Source organism: Centrocercus urophasianus, unplaced genomic scaffold, assembly GCF_019232065.1.
Source record: "Centrocercus urophasianus isolate 14NV4802_14NV808 unplaced genomic scaffold, USGS_Curo_1.0 seq_10, whole genome shotgun sequence".
Classification (NCBI taxonomy): domain Eukaryota; kingdom Metazoa; phylum Chordata; class Aves; order Galliformes; family Phasianidae; genus Centrocercus; species Centrocercus urophasianus.
Window position 1 is genome coordinate 69,948,287 of NW_024884142.1, and position 15,290 is coordinate 69,963,576.

At 36.4% G+C, this 15,290-nt stretch overlaps 1 protein-coding gene across 1 annotated transcript in view; it reads right to left on the reverse strand.

Moving 5' to 3' along the window:
- SMYD3 (SET and MYND domain containing 3) overlaps positions 1-15,290 on the reverse strand; it is a 359,693-nt gene that overhangs the window by 61,975 nt on the left and 282,428 nt on the right. Inside the window, exons 6-8 of the mRNA XM_042817530.1 lie at positions 11,296-11,363; positions 9,867-9,969; positions 2,008-2,118 (exon numbers count right to left, since the gene is read on the reverse strand). Coding sequence (XP_042673464.1) covers positions 2,008-2,118; positions 9,867-9,969; positions 11,296-11,363 — 282 coding nt within the window. The remainder of the gene's footprint in view (positions 1-2,007; positions 2,119-9,866; positions 9,970-11,295; positions 11,364-15,290) is intronic.

The window sequence follows — 15,290 nt, forward strand, 5'->3', positions numbered from 1 at the left end:
GGGGTATTTCAGAAGTGATGCTATTGAAAAGTTTTAGGCATGTCAATCCAGCTATTCTGTAATGTCAAAAACCAGAATTTCCCAAAAATTCTCTCTTCCATTGTACCTACAATGCTGCAGGTCTCCATGTTACCAATTTAGTCATGAAAAATGTTACAACAGTAACATTTCTGTTGCAAAGAAAAAAAATGCAGTACTATGAAGATTGCTGGAGATTATACCTAATTATCCTGTATTGAAATGAAGGACAAAGAGGATGTCCTCTTAGACATCAACAGTGTTGAGATGACATTCTTAGCTCTTCAGAGATGTCTTTACATGGTAACAATGAGGAAAGTTAAAAGAATTTCAGAATGCAATCAGAAGGATCTTTCCCTCACAGGGAATTTTCCCAAAAGATAAAAAAGATATATCTATTGAAGATGAATTCAAAACACATTTAAAAAACATTCAAAGAGAAAAAAAAACCTTAATTTTAACTTATTTATGAGGTTATTACTTTTCTAAATGTGCATATATATAACATCAATACAGTATTTGTAGATGTGGTACATTAAGTATTAGTGACTGCAAGCTTACTCCAATCTGTGGATCTTATTCCTTAAAACATTTGACATACTGAATGGTCTTTACTTCACTTGTCTCCCCTTCCACAGACTGTTAAGTGATCCATAAAAACTCTTTAGCATGTTTATGTTTCTTAATCATCACTACATCTGCATTGGGATGCCATTCCCCAGAGCTAATCATTTCATGGCAGGCACTTGAATGAGCATCTTTAAATAAAGATAGAGTTTTTTTCTTCTCTTCATTCTATCCAAACAGCATTGCAGCAATCTTTGTTAGGCACAAAATGCCAGCAACTTTGCACACGGACAGGAAGTCATTCAGTACTATGTCATATACCTGAAACTTTTCTGTTATTTCTTTTCTGAACTGGTTATCTATGATTCAAATGATACCTTACGCGTTTAACGAGCATACTCCGACTTCAACGAAATTACACAACTGTCCTGCCCCAAACACTTTTAAAATGCTGTTGCTGGAGTAATTTTTAATCTTTTAGCCATACAGCGATTACTTCATGAATCAAACCATGCTCCTCAGAATCATAATTTCACTAAAATCTTCCACATTTGACCTACTGTGAACACACAAATCTGTGGCATGTGACTTACCAAAAATATTCATTTCTGAAAATTAGAACGAGTGTATCTATAACTAGAGAGACAAAGTGGACGAATTGCTATGAATAAATTCTACAGCCTCATTTTACATATTCCATTTGATCTCACCTCAGGCTTGCAGCCAGACTTATTCTGCTTGAGCTGTCTAAATATGAAGCAAACCAAAAAGGATTAAACAAGGCCAGCTTGAACCCTAATGGGTTCAATTACGTCCTATTGAACAAAATTTTATCTACAACAGCATCTGCTCCAAGAACTTCCAAAAGAGAGCATAAAAGCTATGAGTAGTTGTACAAGGAGATTCACCACTATGGGTGTCACTTAGCTCTGACATTTGCTAAATGTATGTGGTAATTCTTGAAAATTTACTGATGCAAGTGTTTGTCAGAATTTAACATTATTATGAAGATAAGCAGAGCCTTCCTCTAACATTAGGCAATTTCTGTTCCAATATATATTTTTTTTAATAGACAAAAAATCAACCTTTCCTTTTAGCTGAAAATCATACCAACTCATTTTCAGAGTTCCTTGAATTTCAAAATAATTGAACCACACCTTAGAACTGAAAGCGGTTCCTAGCTTTATGGACAGTGCCCATTTTAACAAGAAATTCTGATCATGTGGTCAGTATTTCCTGCTTTCCTTCATGGCTGTTATTGCGTGGCAACATAAACATAACTAAGGTCAGGGGTTACTTCCTTCTGTATACTGGCGATTCAATTAATAGCAAAATATAAGTATCACATAAAGGTAGGGAAGGTGCTGAATGCCCCTGGAAAATTCTGCTGCACTGGAAAAGAGATTTCTTTGCTCAACCTACCTTTTCTTGATCTTGGCAGAGACAACAGTCACATTCAAAGCAATACTGGCGCTTCAGCTGTTTCTGTCGTTCACTGGTGGGCATCAGCGATTCAATATAGCTGACGGTGAGCTGCGTGCAGCAGATACAGAAACCAAGTTGGTATGTTTTACAGAAAATTTACGTGTAGCTAAAGTAACATTTTTTGACACAACTTTTTCTTATAGAAAAAAAAGACAACTTTTACAAATATAAATTCAATGGTTCAATGGAAAACTTTTTCATGTTTCCAGATTAATAATGTTTGAAATTTTTAATCCTGAAAAAAAAAAAAATCATCCTTATTCCAGATTTTCATCCAACCTTGGAGGAAAAAGAAAAAAAAGAAAAGAAAAAAGAATGGAATTTCAGTAGCTGAAATCTCTGTGCATGAAATCTAATTTTTTTGTCTAGCTCTAAAGCTGAAGTGTGCATGTAACATCTGTGTTATACAAGATCTGATTATCTCAAAAAAATGTATTGGAAACAGTCACTTTCTTGCAAATATATGTTTTATGCTATACACGAGCCTGCGCTAAGCTTCTCTTACGTCATCCCTGTCTCCAGTCCCTCTGTGATGTTTCTTTCAAGACAAAAAAGCCATAAAAGTATTGCAGTCAAAATTGTTGAAACTATTGAAAAGAAAATGTATTAAAATGAAAAATAGAATAAAATGCTTAAATTTGTGCTATTTTAAACTCCTTGTGCTCCATAACATATTCCAGTGAATTACAGAGAACACTTGTTTGTTGACTTTGACATCTGCCAGAAGGAATTTTTCAAGGCTAACCATCTGTAGAGTTCTTCAAATGTTTAAAGTGCTGTGTGGGCACAAACTAATGATAAGGGAACGAATATAAAGAAATAACAGCCCATCTCAGACCAGCATTCAGAAATAAATGCTACAGAGTGATTACACTGTACACCTAACCCACCATGCTTTGAAACACTCAGAGAGGTCAGAGCTAAAAAATCAGGTCATATTATTTCATCCTGAGCCTACCCACTTCAACTAATTGGGAGAATTTTCACATGGTTCTCAGTTTAACCATGAGAGTCCACTCAAAGTACTCACAGGAAAACCTGACCAATTTCTACTAATGACTATGAAATCCACTGTAAGAACCTGCATTTTTCAAATTAGCGAGTACTCTAATTAAACAAGCAATTAGCAAGCAACTAAAATAATGCATGCATTTCTGTTTCGTTTATTATTACAATGCACTCTGATTACTTATTGAAGGAGGACTGTATTAAAACAAGATTACTGAGATAGTCAAGTCAAGCACTTAACTGTAAGCAGAAAACCTGTGTAAAAAATATATGGTAATGTAATTGAAGATTGACAGTGTAGTTTATTAAAGAGACAAATTAAGTTCCACACATTATCAGAAGTCAGAAAGTTTAAGAATTTTGTTCAATTTTGCTTTCTAAATAATGTTCTGCCAAAGCTTGTTCACTTCTCAGCTGAGAGAAGAGTTGTTTCATGCTGCAGGTGGAAAGCAGAACAGTCTGTACTAATCCTTTATACAGAAACAGTGGGCTTCCTCTTGATCTCTCTGTGGGGAATGGGTGGAAATTGCTTTGCCTATTTCTTTTCCACTCTTCTCTGCCAAGTTTGATCTCTTCTGTCCCATTCTCTCCAATCTCTTCTTTTCATTCTCTCTTTGCCCTTGGACACGAGCATTGTTCTCCAGTCTTATTCTTCATACCTAGAAATCTAAGCTTGGCTTCCAGCCCACGGTTCTAGCTCCTTACATAGCTTTTATTGGTACAAATGACTGCCTTAAGTCATCCAGTCAGTCTCAGATGTGCCCTTCTCCTTTCCCTGCATGCATCTTACACATTTTCCCCACATTTAATCACTGTTACTATGCCAAATTCACAATCCTTGTTCCCCTACTCTGGCCTTTTAAGCAACTTCAGTGAACCAATGATGATATGTCTTCATTTCTTCCTCTAGAGGGTCCTCCTCTGAATCCCCCTTGGTGTGGTAAGAAAGACAGGTCTCTTCTTTCTTATAAAGCAGTTTCCAGTCAAGCTGTAGGCCTAACCTCATCCTTCAACCATTCCAAGCCCAACTGTTCTCTCCCAGCACAAGCCCCTGATCTTCATGCTTTCTTGCAATTCACAATTGGTTTCCCTCAAAATCGTTCTCCATAATGGCTCATTGTCTCTTATCCACTTTGCACAAATATCATTGGTTCTGACCTATGCCCTATGGGGCTGGGATTAGGTGGCATACAGGAGACAAAAAAAAAAGAAGCATTTAATCAACATCAGTCACAGTGTAAGATCAGAAATCTTCTGGGAAAAAAAATCATGTGAGATTAGTGTATTTTTTGCTTCAGGGAGTGGCTTAAACACTTTAGTTACTGCTGATGCCATTATTAGGCAGAGTTCACTTTTAATGCTGCACAGCAAACCCACAGCTAGCATCAGACATGTTGTATCTTCAACCTCAAGGCTTCAAGGCTTCATCATTTCTCCCTTTCTATTTCTGAATCTCTTTTTCTTTTTTCTTTTTTCTTTTTTTTTTTTTTTCTCTTGCCATGTGTGTTGCAGAAAGTTGGAAAGCAGGAACAAGTTTGAAACCAGTAATTTCTTTTCTCAAAGGCTACTGAAGAAAAGAAGATATGAACCACTTAACAATCTGCTCTGGATTAGAACATCTGACTAGGCAGGAGGAGGAGGACAAAAAGCTTCATCACACTGATATCTTATTTTAACAACTTAATTATTTAGACCTTCTCTTGCCATTAGAAGTCCAAGTCCAAATTCCCACTCCTGACATAAGTGAAAAGAATGTTTGTAGCTGGTGAGTGGAAAAATGCAGTTAGAATATTTAAAAACATGACCAACCTAACAGTGACTAAGTCTATACTAATCATTTAACTGTTCAAACATAAAAATTCTGTATTCAGGTCTCATTCCTACACTTGCTTAAATTTCGGATCTCTTCATTAGATACAAGCTTTTTCATTTAACTTGTACATATTTATGATACGCGCCCATTTATCAAAGGTTGCCTTAGTGGTATTTGCATGTGCAATGTGTGGCATTAATTAAAACATTATTTCAGCAGACCAAAGCTTGCCTCTTTATTGAAGTGATTATGAAGAATGTAGTAAGTCTTTTTCCCCAAGCTGAAGAATACATATTAAATTGCATTTATGAAAGCAGGGAATTGCTTAACAGCCTCAAGACGTATTGACTCTCAAGACCTTCTCTTTCGAAATGCAATACCATCTAAGCCATACTTCTTGCTCCAACAGAGAAATTCTTTAACCATGGGTATGGTGGATAGTTTCTCATGTTCCTCATGCCAAATTACATGAACAAGACTTTCCAGTACTACCATGCAGTGGACTTAATTTATGGCGTCTTTTTTGTTGTTGTTTTTGTTTCATATAAGCCACAGAATTTTTAGACCGAGGATTCTGTAAGAATTTAAACTCCATTATAATTAATGCAAATGGCAGGGGAAAAAGAAGTAAGTCATCTTGGTTTTGCAATGAGTCTCAGGGTCTTAAGGTTGTGTAGAACCATCTGTTCTTAAGACAGAGTTACGTAGGTCATGAAGAGGCTGTGATTTTTCTGTTTTGTCATTTATGATCAACATGACTCGAATTCCAGGAAAATCTTATACATCTCCGTTGAAAATCCATCAAGAATATATTTACTGCTGGTCATAGGAAATTACAAATTTTATTTAGTACGCATTTAAAAATTAAGAGGACTGTATATTATGTGGCTTTCAACAGAAAATACACAAATTTGCTCTTACTGAACTCTGAAGTAGACATGAAGCCGCGCACACACTTTGGAGCAGAACTCAACATCATCTCATACATCCTGTCTCTCGAGTATGACTAATTGATTGGAGCTATGCACCAAACTAACCATGGCTATGCAACTTCTGATCGGAAAGTAGGCAAAGTGAATTAACAAAAAAATTGATAAAAATTACTTGTGGAAGCCAATGGGAACACAGTGTATTTTTGTTTAAAACAGTAACTTTCTGCCTTCAAAAAGCATGCAATAGAACCATAGTACAAAATCTGAACAATATACCCAATGATAAATCTGAACTTTTGTCTTGCAAAGTAAAATCTAAGGAAAAGACAATTCTCCATCTTCCCAGCTCTCTGTATTTATGATGATCCCTGAAGCACATTTTGCTTTCTTAAAGCTTTAGCTCTGGAAACCAAGTGATTATATATGAATCACATATTTAAATTCCTATAAAAACTAATAGTTAGGACTCGCAATTTCTTAGTGCTTCAGGTAGTACTGGTAACACTGCCTTTGCCACAAAAGAGGACCAAAGAGGCTAGAATTTCTGCATGTGATTTTAGAAATGATTGGTTTTCCAAATATACATCATCAGATTTAGCACCTTTATTCCACAGGGATTCAGGCCAAAATTTTCTTCTGCCTTATGAGTCCTAATTTCCTACTGCCTATTTTTTGGCCCTAAATAAATTTGAAATCCCACACATAAATCAAATTAAAACCCATTAAATGCTACATGTCCTCCTGTGAAAAACATGCAAGGCCAACATCTGCCCAGACACAAGACTAAAACAAGAAAACTTCCATCAGGATATTATTATTTTTTTAGGTTCTTACAGTCTTGCATACATTTTATCAGTGGTGATCAGTATAATTACTGTTTATAGCATGAACCCTCTAAAGTATGACTGAGGCATAAATCTGATTCCAAAATAAGTCTGCATCACACCACAGCAGACACATTCAGTATAATAGCATGTATACTACTGGTGCACAATTAAAGTAACATCTCCTGAGCTTTCTTTATAATTGTGAGATGACCACAACAACCAGTTGCCTCAAGTTACTCTGTCTCTGATCTGCCTGCGATTAGAGGTGATCAACAACTGATAAATATGAGTAAATTGTTGCAGCGTTCTTTTACAGAAAGAACTAAAACACACAAAAACATTTTTGACTTTTCACTGCCATAGTGAATACATCATATTCCAGAGTTTGATACCTTTCTGGCAAGTGCTCAGAAGCCCTATCAAGTTTGCCCTCTATGAATAGTAATGCCCCAGTGCTCTTCTAATCTCATGCTGACTTGCCACTAAGCTTCTTATTTCTAATGAATCTTAGTGATTATTTACTTTCTACTAATTATTATGGGATCTCATTCTAAATCTTTATGCTTGAACAGCATCAGGCAAGTTTTCTACTGCTCATAATTACTTGAGATTTCTTGCTGACTTGACACAACGTCGATCATACCATCTCAGAACTTTTGACATTATACAGTATAATACCATAGACAATATAATCCACAGGTTCCAACAAGATTCATCCCAGTGTTCTGATGGAATTGGCTGACGTAATTGCCAAGACACTCTCAACAATATCTGAAAAGTCATGGCAGATAGGTGAAACCCTGGTGACTGGAAAAATGCAATGTTGGGTCCATTTTAAAGAATAGTAGAAAGGATGACCCAGGGAACTACCAACCTGTCACCCTCACTTCAGTGCTAGGGAACATCACAAAGCGAATCCTCCTGGAAGCTATGCTAAGGCACATGGAAGGCAGGGAATTGATATGGGATAATCAGCATGGCTTCACTAAGGGCAGGTCCTGTCTGACCAACCTAGTAGCCTTCTATGATGATGTAACTGGGTCAATGGACAAGGGAAGAGCCACTGATACCATCTATTTGGACTTCAATAAGGCCTTTGACACAGTCCCCCACAACATCCTTCTCTCCAAATTGGAAAGGTATGGATTTGATGGGTGGACTGTTCAATGGATATGAAACTGGTTGCCCTGGAGCATGTCCAGAGAAGGAAAACGAAACTGGTGAGGGGTCCGGAGCACAAGTCCTACGAGGTGTGGCTGAGGGAGCTGGGATTGTTCAGTCTGGAGAAGAGGAGGCTCAGGGGAGACCTCATTGTGCTCTACAACTTCCTCAAGGGAGGTTGTGGTGAAGAGGGGTTTGGCCTCTTCACCCAGGCAACGAGTAGGACATGGGGTAATGGCCGCAAGTTGCACCAGAGGAGGTTCAGGTTAGACATGAGGAAAAACTTTTTCTCTCAGAGAGTGGTCAGGCACTGGAAAGGCTGCCCAGAGAGGTGGTGGAGTCGCTGTCCCTGGCAGTGTTCAAGAGGTGTCTGGATGAGGAGCTACGAGATCTGATTTAGTTTGTGGTAGCAATGGTAATGAGAAGACAGTAGGACTAGATGATCTTACAGGTCATTTCCAACCTTGTGATTCTATGATTCTAATTATATTGTTTTATATGATATTATTATATACACTGTCTTATATGTCCATTAAAACAAGCTTTTCTTTAAGAACCAAAACTAGGAGCCATTAAAGTATCAAAGGAAACAGAACTTAAGCTTTCCAGAAAATTCTGACTTTCTGAGGCAAAGTTTCTTAGAAAACATAATATCCACAAGGAGTAATCATTTTGAAGTCCATATTCACACAACTATCCATCCAATTCACTGCTAAGAAATTAGTTCAAACTGTTCTACTTTATCATTTATATTTATTTCCTTGATTACCTTACAAATGACTTATAATTTGCACCATAACTACTTCACCACTGATTTTGACCTGGAGACTTCTGTGCTTTAGAGATCCATAAAAGTCTAAAATTTGTGTCACAGAGTCACTGCTGGAAAAACAGACTCATGTACATAAAAATAAGAATGTAGAGCTCTAATGATTAAAACACTTATACCCTGGGAAGACACTACAGTCTGCTTGTATTTTTAAATAAATAACCCATCTTTGTGAATCAAGAAGTCAAGATAAATGAACAGTGTGTATAAGTACATATAACTAGACTTGAACAAGAATGCCAGACAATAATGGCTACACTTACTGGCTCCACAGAAGCATATTGCATCCTGTAAGATTTCTCTTGTCAGAAAAATTAAACATGCAAAAGCTTTGGTGTTGGTTCTCCTCAGCATTTTGCCTAACCATATATTTTACCATTTACAGATTCTGAATGTAGAAAAAGGATGCATTAAAAAAAAAAAGCACAACAACAATTTAAAGGGAGGAAGAGATACTGCTCCCAAATTATAATGTGTACGCCCTTGATCTTCCTGGACATCGAATTACTGATGTGAACCATATTTACACGAGGTCATGATTATGAAATAACCAAGAGCTAGAACTGCACAGGTCATTGTTACATACCAAATTATTTATGCATTTCTCTTCGCAGATTTTACTAAGAAAATTCTGCACTGCGTTTCTCTGACAGACATTTACATCTAAATGCTTACCTAGCTACAAATGAATTGTTTTCAAAATAAATATGAATGCTGTCTTAAAAACAAACCTGTGAATAATTTAGAATCTGAAATCTCTTATGAGTGATATTTTGAAGTCTTTCCTAGTGAAAGGACAAAAAACCAAACCTGGCATTGCTACTTTCACTACCAAGTAAGGGTTTACTACTATAGCATAGCTGCAGCCTGACAAATGCTTATTGTTGCAGCGACTTGGTGAACACTGCATTCCACTCAGAAATATTCTAAGTGTTTCCATCAGGGTAAAGACATTCAAACACAAACAAAATGAAGTGCCCAGAGGAGGAAAGGAGGAACAAGAATTTATCAAGACCGCTAGTGATTTATGGGAAGTAATGATTATGGGGCCCAGGCAGTGTGAAGAGATGACTCTATTAATCATTTTCTCCCTGATAGCTACGTGCTAAAAATTGGCATCAATATATCATCAAAATATTAAGCTGGTGGCCCTGCAGTCTGGAATTTATTTAGGGAGATGTCATTGTTGCAGGTGTTTGTGATGGAAGGGAGGACAAGTTAATTACCTCTTCGCCAATCTGGATCTCTCGGATGGAGCGAAGTAAAAGCTGGTATCCTTCAAAAATGATCACACAGTTTGGGTCACAGCTGTGATTCAGCAAAGACATGCTGTGAGGGGTTGTAGAGGAAGAGAAAGTAAAAATCTTTAGCACACTGTCATTACTGTGGACATAATTTAGAAGTATATAATATAATAACTATATTGCATCTTACATACCAAGCAATTAAGTTATCAATAAATAAAATCCTTTGAAGATGGCTGCTCATGCTTATGGGAGAAAAAATATCACTTAGCTATGTCTGTCTTCAAGTAAAAGCCATGCCTGAATTTGCTCTCTTTAAAATCTGCATGGGAGGAAGAGGATGGAAGGGCATTTGCCCAGGATTTGGGAACTACAGATTTAAATTCACAATTTTCCCAGCTCAGAGTGATTTGAAATAGCAAAATTAAAGCTGCTTTGAATTGAACTGGTAAAAAATCTTTTTTTGCAGGGCACCATCAAAGAACACAGCTACCTTTTGCCAGTCAGGGGCTTTTTTCAATGGAAATTAAACTTTTAACTAATAATAACGCTCCAGAATACTGTTCCATTTTTCCCAAAGTATGTGAAAAAATTTATTTCCATTCTACTCTGAAATCAGATGACTGTCCTGTGTTTTTCATAATATTAATTTCCCTGTCCTCATAGCAGTCTTTCCCTTATCTTTCTTTATCACAAAGCAGGCCTCAATATTGTGTCCTCGGTCAAATTGCGTACGTATGACATTAGTAGGAAAAGAAACAACAGCAACAGGCCCCTTTAGATCCTGACAATACAATTCAACCCTATATTCACACATGTAAATTAATATAGTAAGATAAAACGTTCAATTATTCATGTTCAACATTGACAGGTACTGTAACAAAATCCTATGAATGCATACCCTTACCTGGTACATCTTTCTTAACTAATGCAAACAAGAATTCAAATATCATCTTTCAAGGGGTTTACCTTTTTACCTTTCTTTCTTAGTTATGGTAATTTACTAATAAACATATTCAATTTTTTTTTCTTTTAATTGACAAATTAGAAGGCTCCTGGTTGCAAAATATTTATCCTTCAAAGCAACACAGAACATATTTCCATTCAATTTTTTAGGAAGCCTTAGTCACACATTTCTAATGTTAGCATTTATTCTTACTTAAGAATGACTATAATCCCCATAAAAATAGAGACACATCCTATTTAGCCTTCTTTAACTCTGTAATCAGAACTTTTAAGAATGCTTTCAATTTGATGACTGTTTTTTATTCTTTTCTAATTTATTTGCATTTCCCAGTTTCTTGTTTGAACATGTTACCTGCTACTTTGATGGTGCTTATAGCAACCTAGGAAAAGAGGAAAAAAAAAAACTAACAGATTTTGCCTGTGAATGAAACAGTGTCCATGGTACCTGGGATATAGGCCAACACCAACATCCTGCATCTCTCCATTACTGATGGTGAAACAGTTACAGGTCACCTGAAAAAACAAGGGAAAAAATCCAGGATTACCAGATTCACTTGGAAACCCCATACTCAAGTGAAAAAACTTTCAAAATAAAATGAAGGGGCAACTGGTAATTGGATGGGAAACGAGTCCAACACTAGCGCTCTTTCATTTAGGAGTAATCACATCTGGGACACACTCTCCTGTAAAACTGCAGTCAATTAAAAGCAGAAATAATAGTATCCTGCAAAAATGTGGGGTTAAACACATGCAGAGGCCTTACTTTCCTGTCCAGAGGGAAAAAAAAATACCCTACACAGAGACTGAGAAGCTCAGCCCAGAGACTACGGAGCAGATGACAGTGACAGCAGATGAAAAGAAGTGGCTGCTTCCATGCTGATGTTCTCCTGATGCCAGGCTGTCACAGACATTATAATGAGTGCTACTGGAGCCCAACAAATATAGCTGGGTCAGTTTTAAAGTAGACAGCAGCCTTGACTGTTGGCAATGTGATAAAGGCAAAAATACATACAAAAATGGTACAATTGCCCATTTTTTGCTCTCTGGATATTTTGGTTTGCATATACAAGATCACATAAAATAATTTTGAAACTATAATTAAAGATAAACTTTCACCTCAAATATTCCACTAGATATTGCATTCTTCCCTCTCACTCATACAAAATTAAAGTAGCTTTACAAAACAGTAGAAAAGAATGAAAGAATGAAAGTTTTGTGCAAGGAGATAAACTCCAAAATATCAAACAGGATAGTGATGTTCAACTCTAAGAAAGATCAGCGATTTGTAAATGATTAGCTACTATCACTTTCATGGGTCTAAGCAAGAACTAGAACAAACTCCTAATGGACCTTTAATATATCAGATTGCTTTTCTGGGAGCAAAACAGATTTATTTTTTTTACTGTTGTTTATTTATATTTTTGATTATTTGTTGGCCAGTTATCAATGATACACTCATATAATACTTAATGCAGAAAAAGACTGCACGATACTTGCATATACAAGAGAAGTCTCAGGTCTGTTCTATATAGCATTAGATTATTAATGGCATTTATTCTCTTCAGAACTAAAAGATAAGTTAGAGTATGATTTGGCAGTTCTAAAAATGAGATCTGAAAGTTGCAGTTTTATCCATAGAGTAATTGCACAGAACATTAAATGCACACCTCTACTTCAAAGAGGAGCACTGAACAACTTAATAGTACATATTGTCCTACAGAACTGACAAATTATTATTTATGAGAGCGTTAACCATAAGGTAAGAATGAAATCCTCTTTCAAGATTTCTCATAAATTCTGACAGCAACATTAATCCAAATAAAAGTATATGCAGTAGAGTTTATGTTATTTTAAATGGTTAGACAATTCTATGATTAGTCTATTGTTTATCTAACCCATTCAAATGTTTCAGTTAAATTACCAAATACATCTTAATTATTTCTTTCTAACTGGTACTGGATACAAAGTATCAGACAACTTCAGTGCAAAGATTAGACCATTTCAAGTGGTAATCATACTAGCTCTAAAAATATTGACTTGATTTAGGTATTTATTGAAAAAATAACGTCTTCCAGGTAAAAGAGAAAGAATGCCAGCTTATGTGGACCTTAGCTCTCTCTAATGGGTTGTGAAGTAGCAGAGGTCAGACATTTCTTAGAAGTAAATGAATCTCTCTTCCTTGCAAATCTCCTATTATTACCATAAAACTATTTATATTTAACAATATGGAATTTTTATCACTGTAGAGTTATAGAGACAATTCCATCATTTTCTAGTAAAGGTATGTGCTCTATTATCTGTGTGAAAAGTTTAACACGCAGAAGTCACAACATTTTTACTTTTTGCTTTCTATAGGGCATACTTAAAGAAAAACATGAAATGAATGGATGCTTTGAGATTCAGATACCAAGAGTGTCTTTTCAATAGTAGCTTTCTGTGAGGCACTTATCCTGTTTCATATGTTTTCATGGTATGCAGTTGCATCTCAATATCCTAATAAATTAGTGGAATATCATCTAATTTCTAATTATTTATGGTTTCCAATATGCAACTGGGAGTCAGAAGCATTCAGAGTCACATCTAAGGAGGTATGTAGGTACCCAAACACAGGCAGAAGTCTAACTCCTCCTATGAATTTTAGGCTACATGATTTTGCTCATAGTCTGACCAGATTAGCTTCCTAACAGACAATCTATCCCCACTGTTAATTTCAGGTATGGAAAAAAATTAGCCAGTGATGCCCATACAAAATGTAATACAGATGCTGTCCTTTGTTATGGTTGCTCTGTCTGCAAGTGGAGAGAGAGGATGAGAGATAGTGGTGATAAATAATATCACCTATGACACGAGAAATTCTGATACACTGACAATCCGCCACTGACAGTTTGCAAATGGTAACAGACATAATAAACAAAACGTCTATCATAGTTCATCAACTGAGAGTGGGGTTGTTGGTTTCCTTTTATGTTTGTTACAAAGTTTCTAAAAATCTTCTGAATATCCCCTACATTTCTGTTCACATACACTTTTAAGAGGTTTCCGATCTCCCAAAGTTAAAAATGAATCCTGCCAAGGGGACTGCTGGAGTTCCAGTCCACCAGAGGAGTTAAGGCCATAGGCAGTGCCTTGCATGGAAAAAGAGCAAGAAGGAATTTCTGTTACACAAGACCTGAAGAAAAATCCATTTTCCTAGATTCCGGGGGTACAGTGTCGCTCAGACAGATGAACTGCATTATCCTACACTGCTCAGAAGAGCAGTGGAGAAGAGCACAGGTACACTGCCTGTTCCAAGATAAGGTGAAGAAATAAGTTATGGATCAAAACCTGTTGTGCCTGAAAGTTAATTGATTCTATTTCCAAGGGGGAAAAAAAAAATCAAGCAAACAATGCCTTTCTCCTGTGTATTTCTATCAGGTTTCATGGTCATCTTAACAGACGAGTCTTAGTCCCAGTACAATGATCTTCAAGGTTCTGATTCTCTGTGAACCCAGATTTAAAAATAAGGAAGAATAAAAAATTCAGGGCAATCTGCTGCTTGAAGATATGATTTCTTCCCTACAGACACATGGCCTTTGTCATCTTAACTCCTGCAGCATCATTTATCTCTGTTATTTAATTTGTGTTGTAGTTCAACTTGTCCTTTTTGATTCCTCTAAACATTCTTTTCTGTACAGTGCCATAGCACTGTAAGTGCATATCCACGCATAGAGACAGAACAGAGTGTTCAGAGTTTGTCATGCCCACAAATAAGGAAAAATGTTCACACGCTTCAGAACTTCAAAGCTGAAAAGTCAAATTCCTCTGTCACTTCTAAAATTTCTGAAATAACACATTTCCCAGCATGAGAATTGAGGGAAAATTCTCACAGCAGATTCACAGACTTTTCAAGTCTCCACAGGGCAACATTTTTTTAGGACTCTCCTGGAGTTCTCAAGTCTTCACATCACAGACTGATTGGCCATACAATTCAATGACAATTTAAAATATCATTCCCTCAGTTTGCACTGTGGCAATAAATCTTGCCAGTTTATTCAAAAGGAACTGCTATGTCAAACAACAAACAATACCACATACACTGGTGGATTTAAATAAAAGGATTTGCTCTTTTAAGAGACTGTGCATGTTTTAGAGAGGCATTCTGTACTCATAAGGTAACCTAGGAAGAAGACAATTTTTCCCAAACTAGCAAAGACACAGGGTAGTCCAACTGACTACTATTCCCAAATATACTTAATCAGCAGCAAATAAAAATTGCTTCAATTTGTTACATTTTATTTCTTCTCTGAATGGAATATGAGAACTCTGTAACTTACTTCAAAAGGAGGTCTCTGTTCTCAGGGCGTCTGGAGCTACTGTCTGAGCAATCTCTGTGCCAAACCCACAGTCCAGCAGAGAGACATGAAGATTTATTCTGGTGTTTCCATTTGACAGAGTATGAAA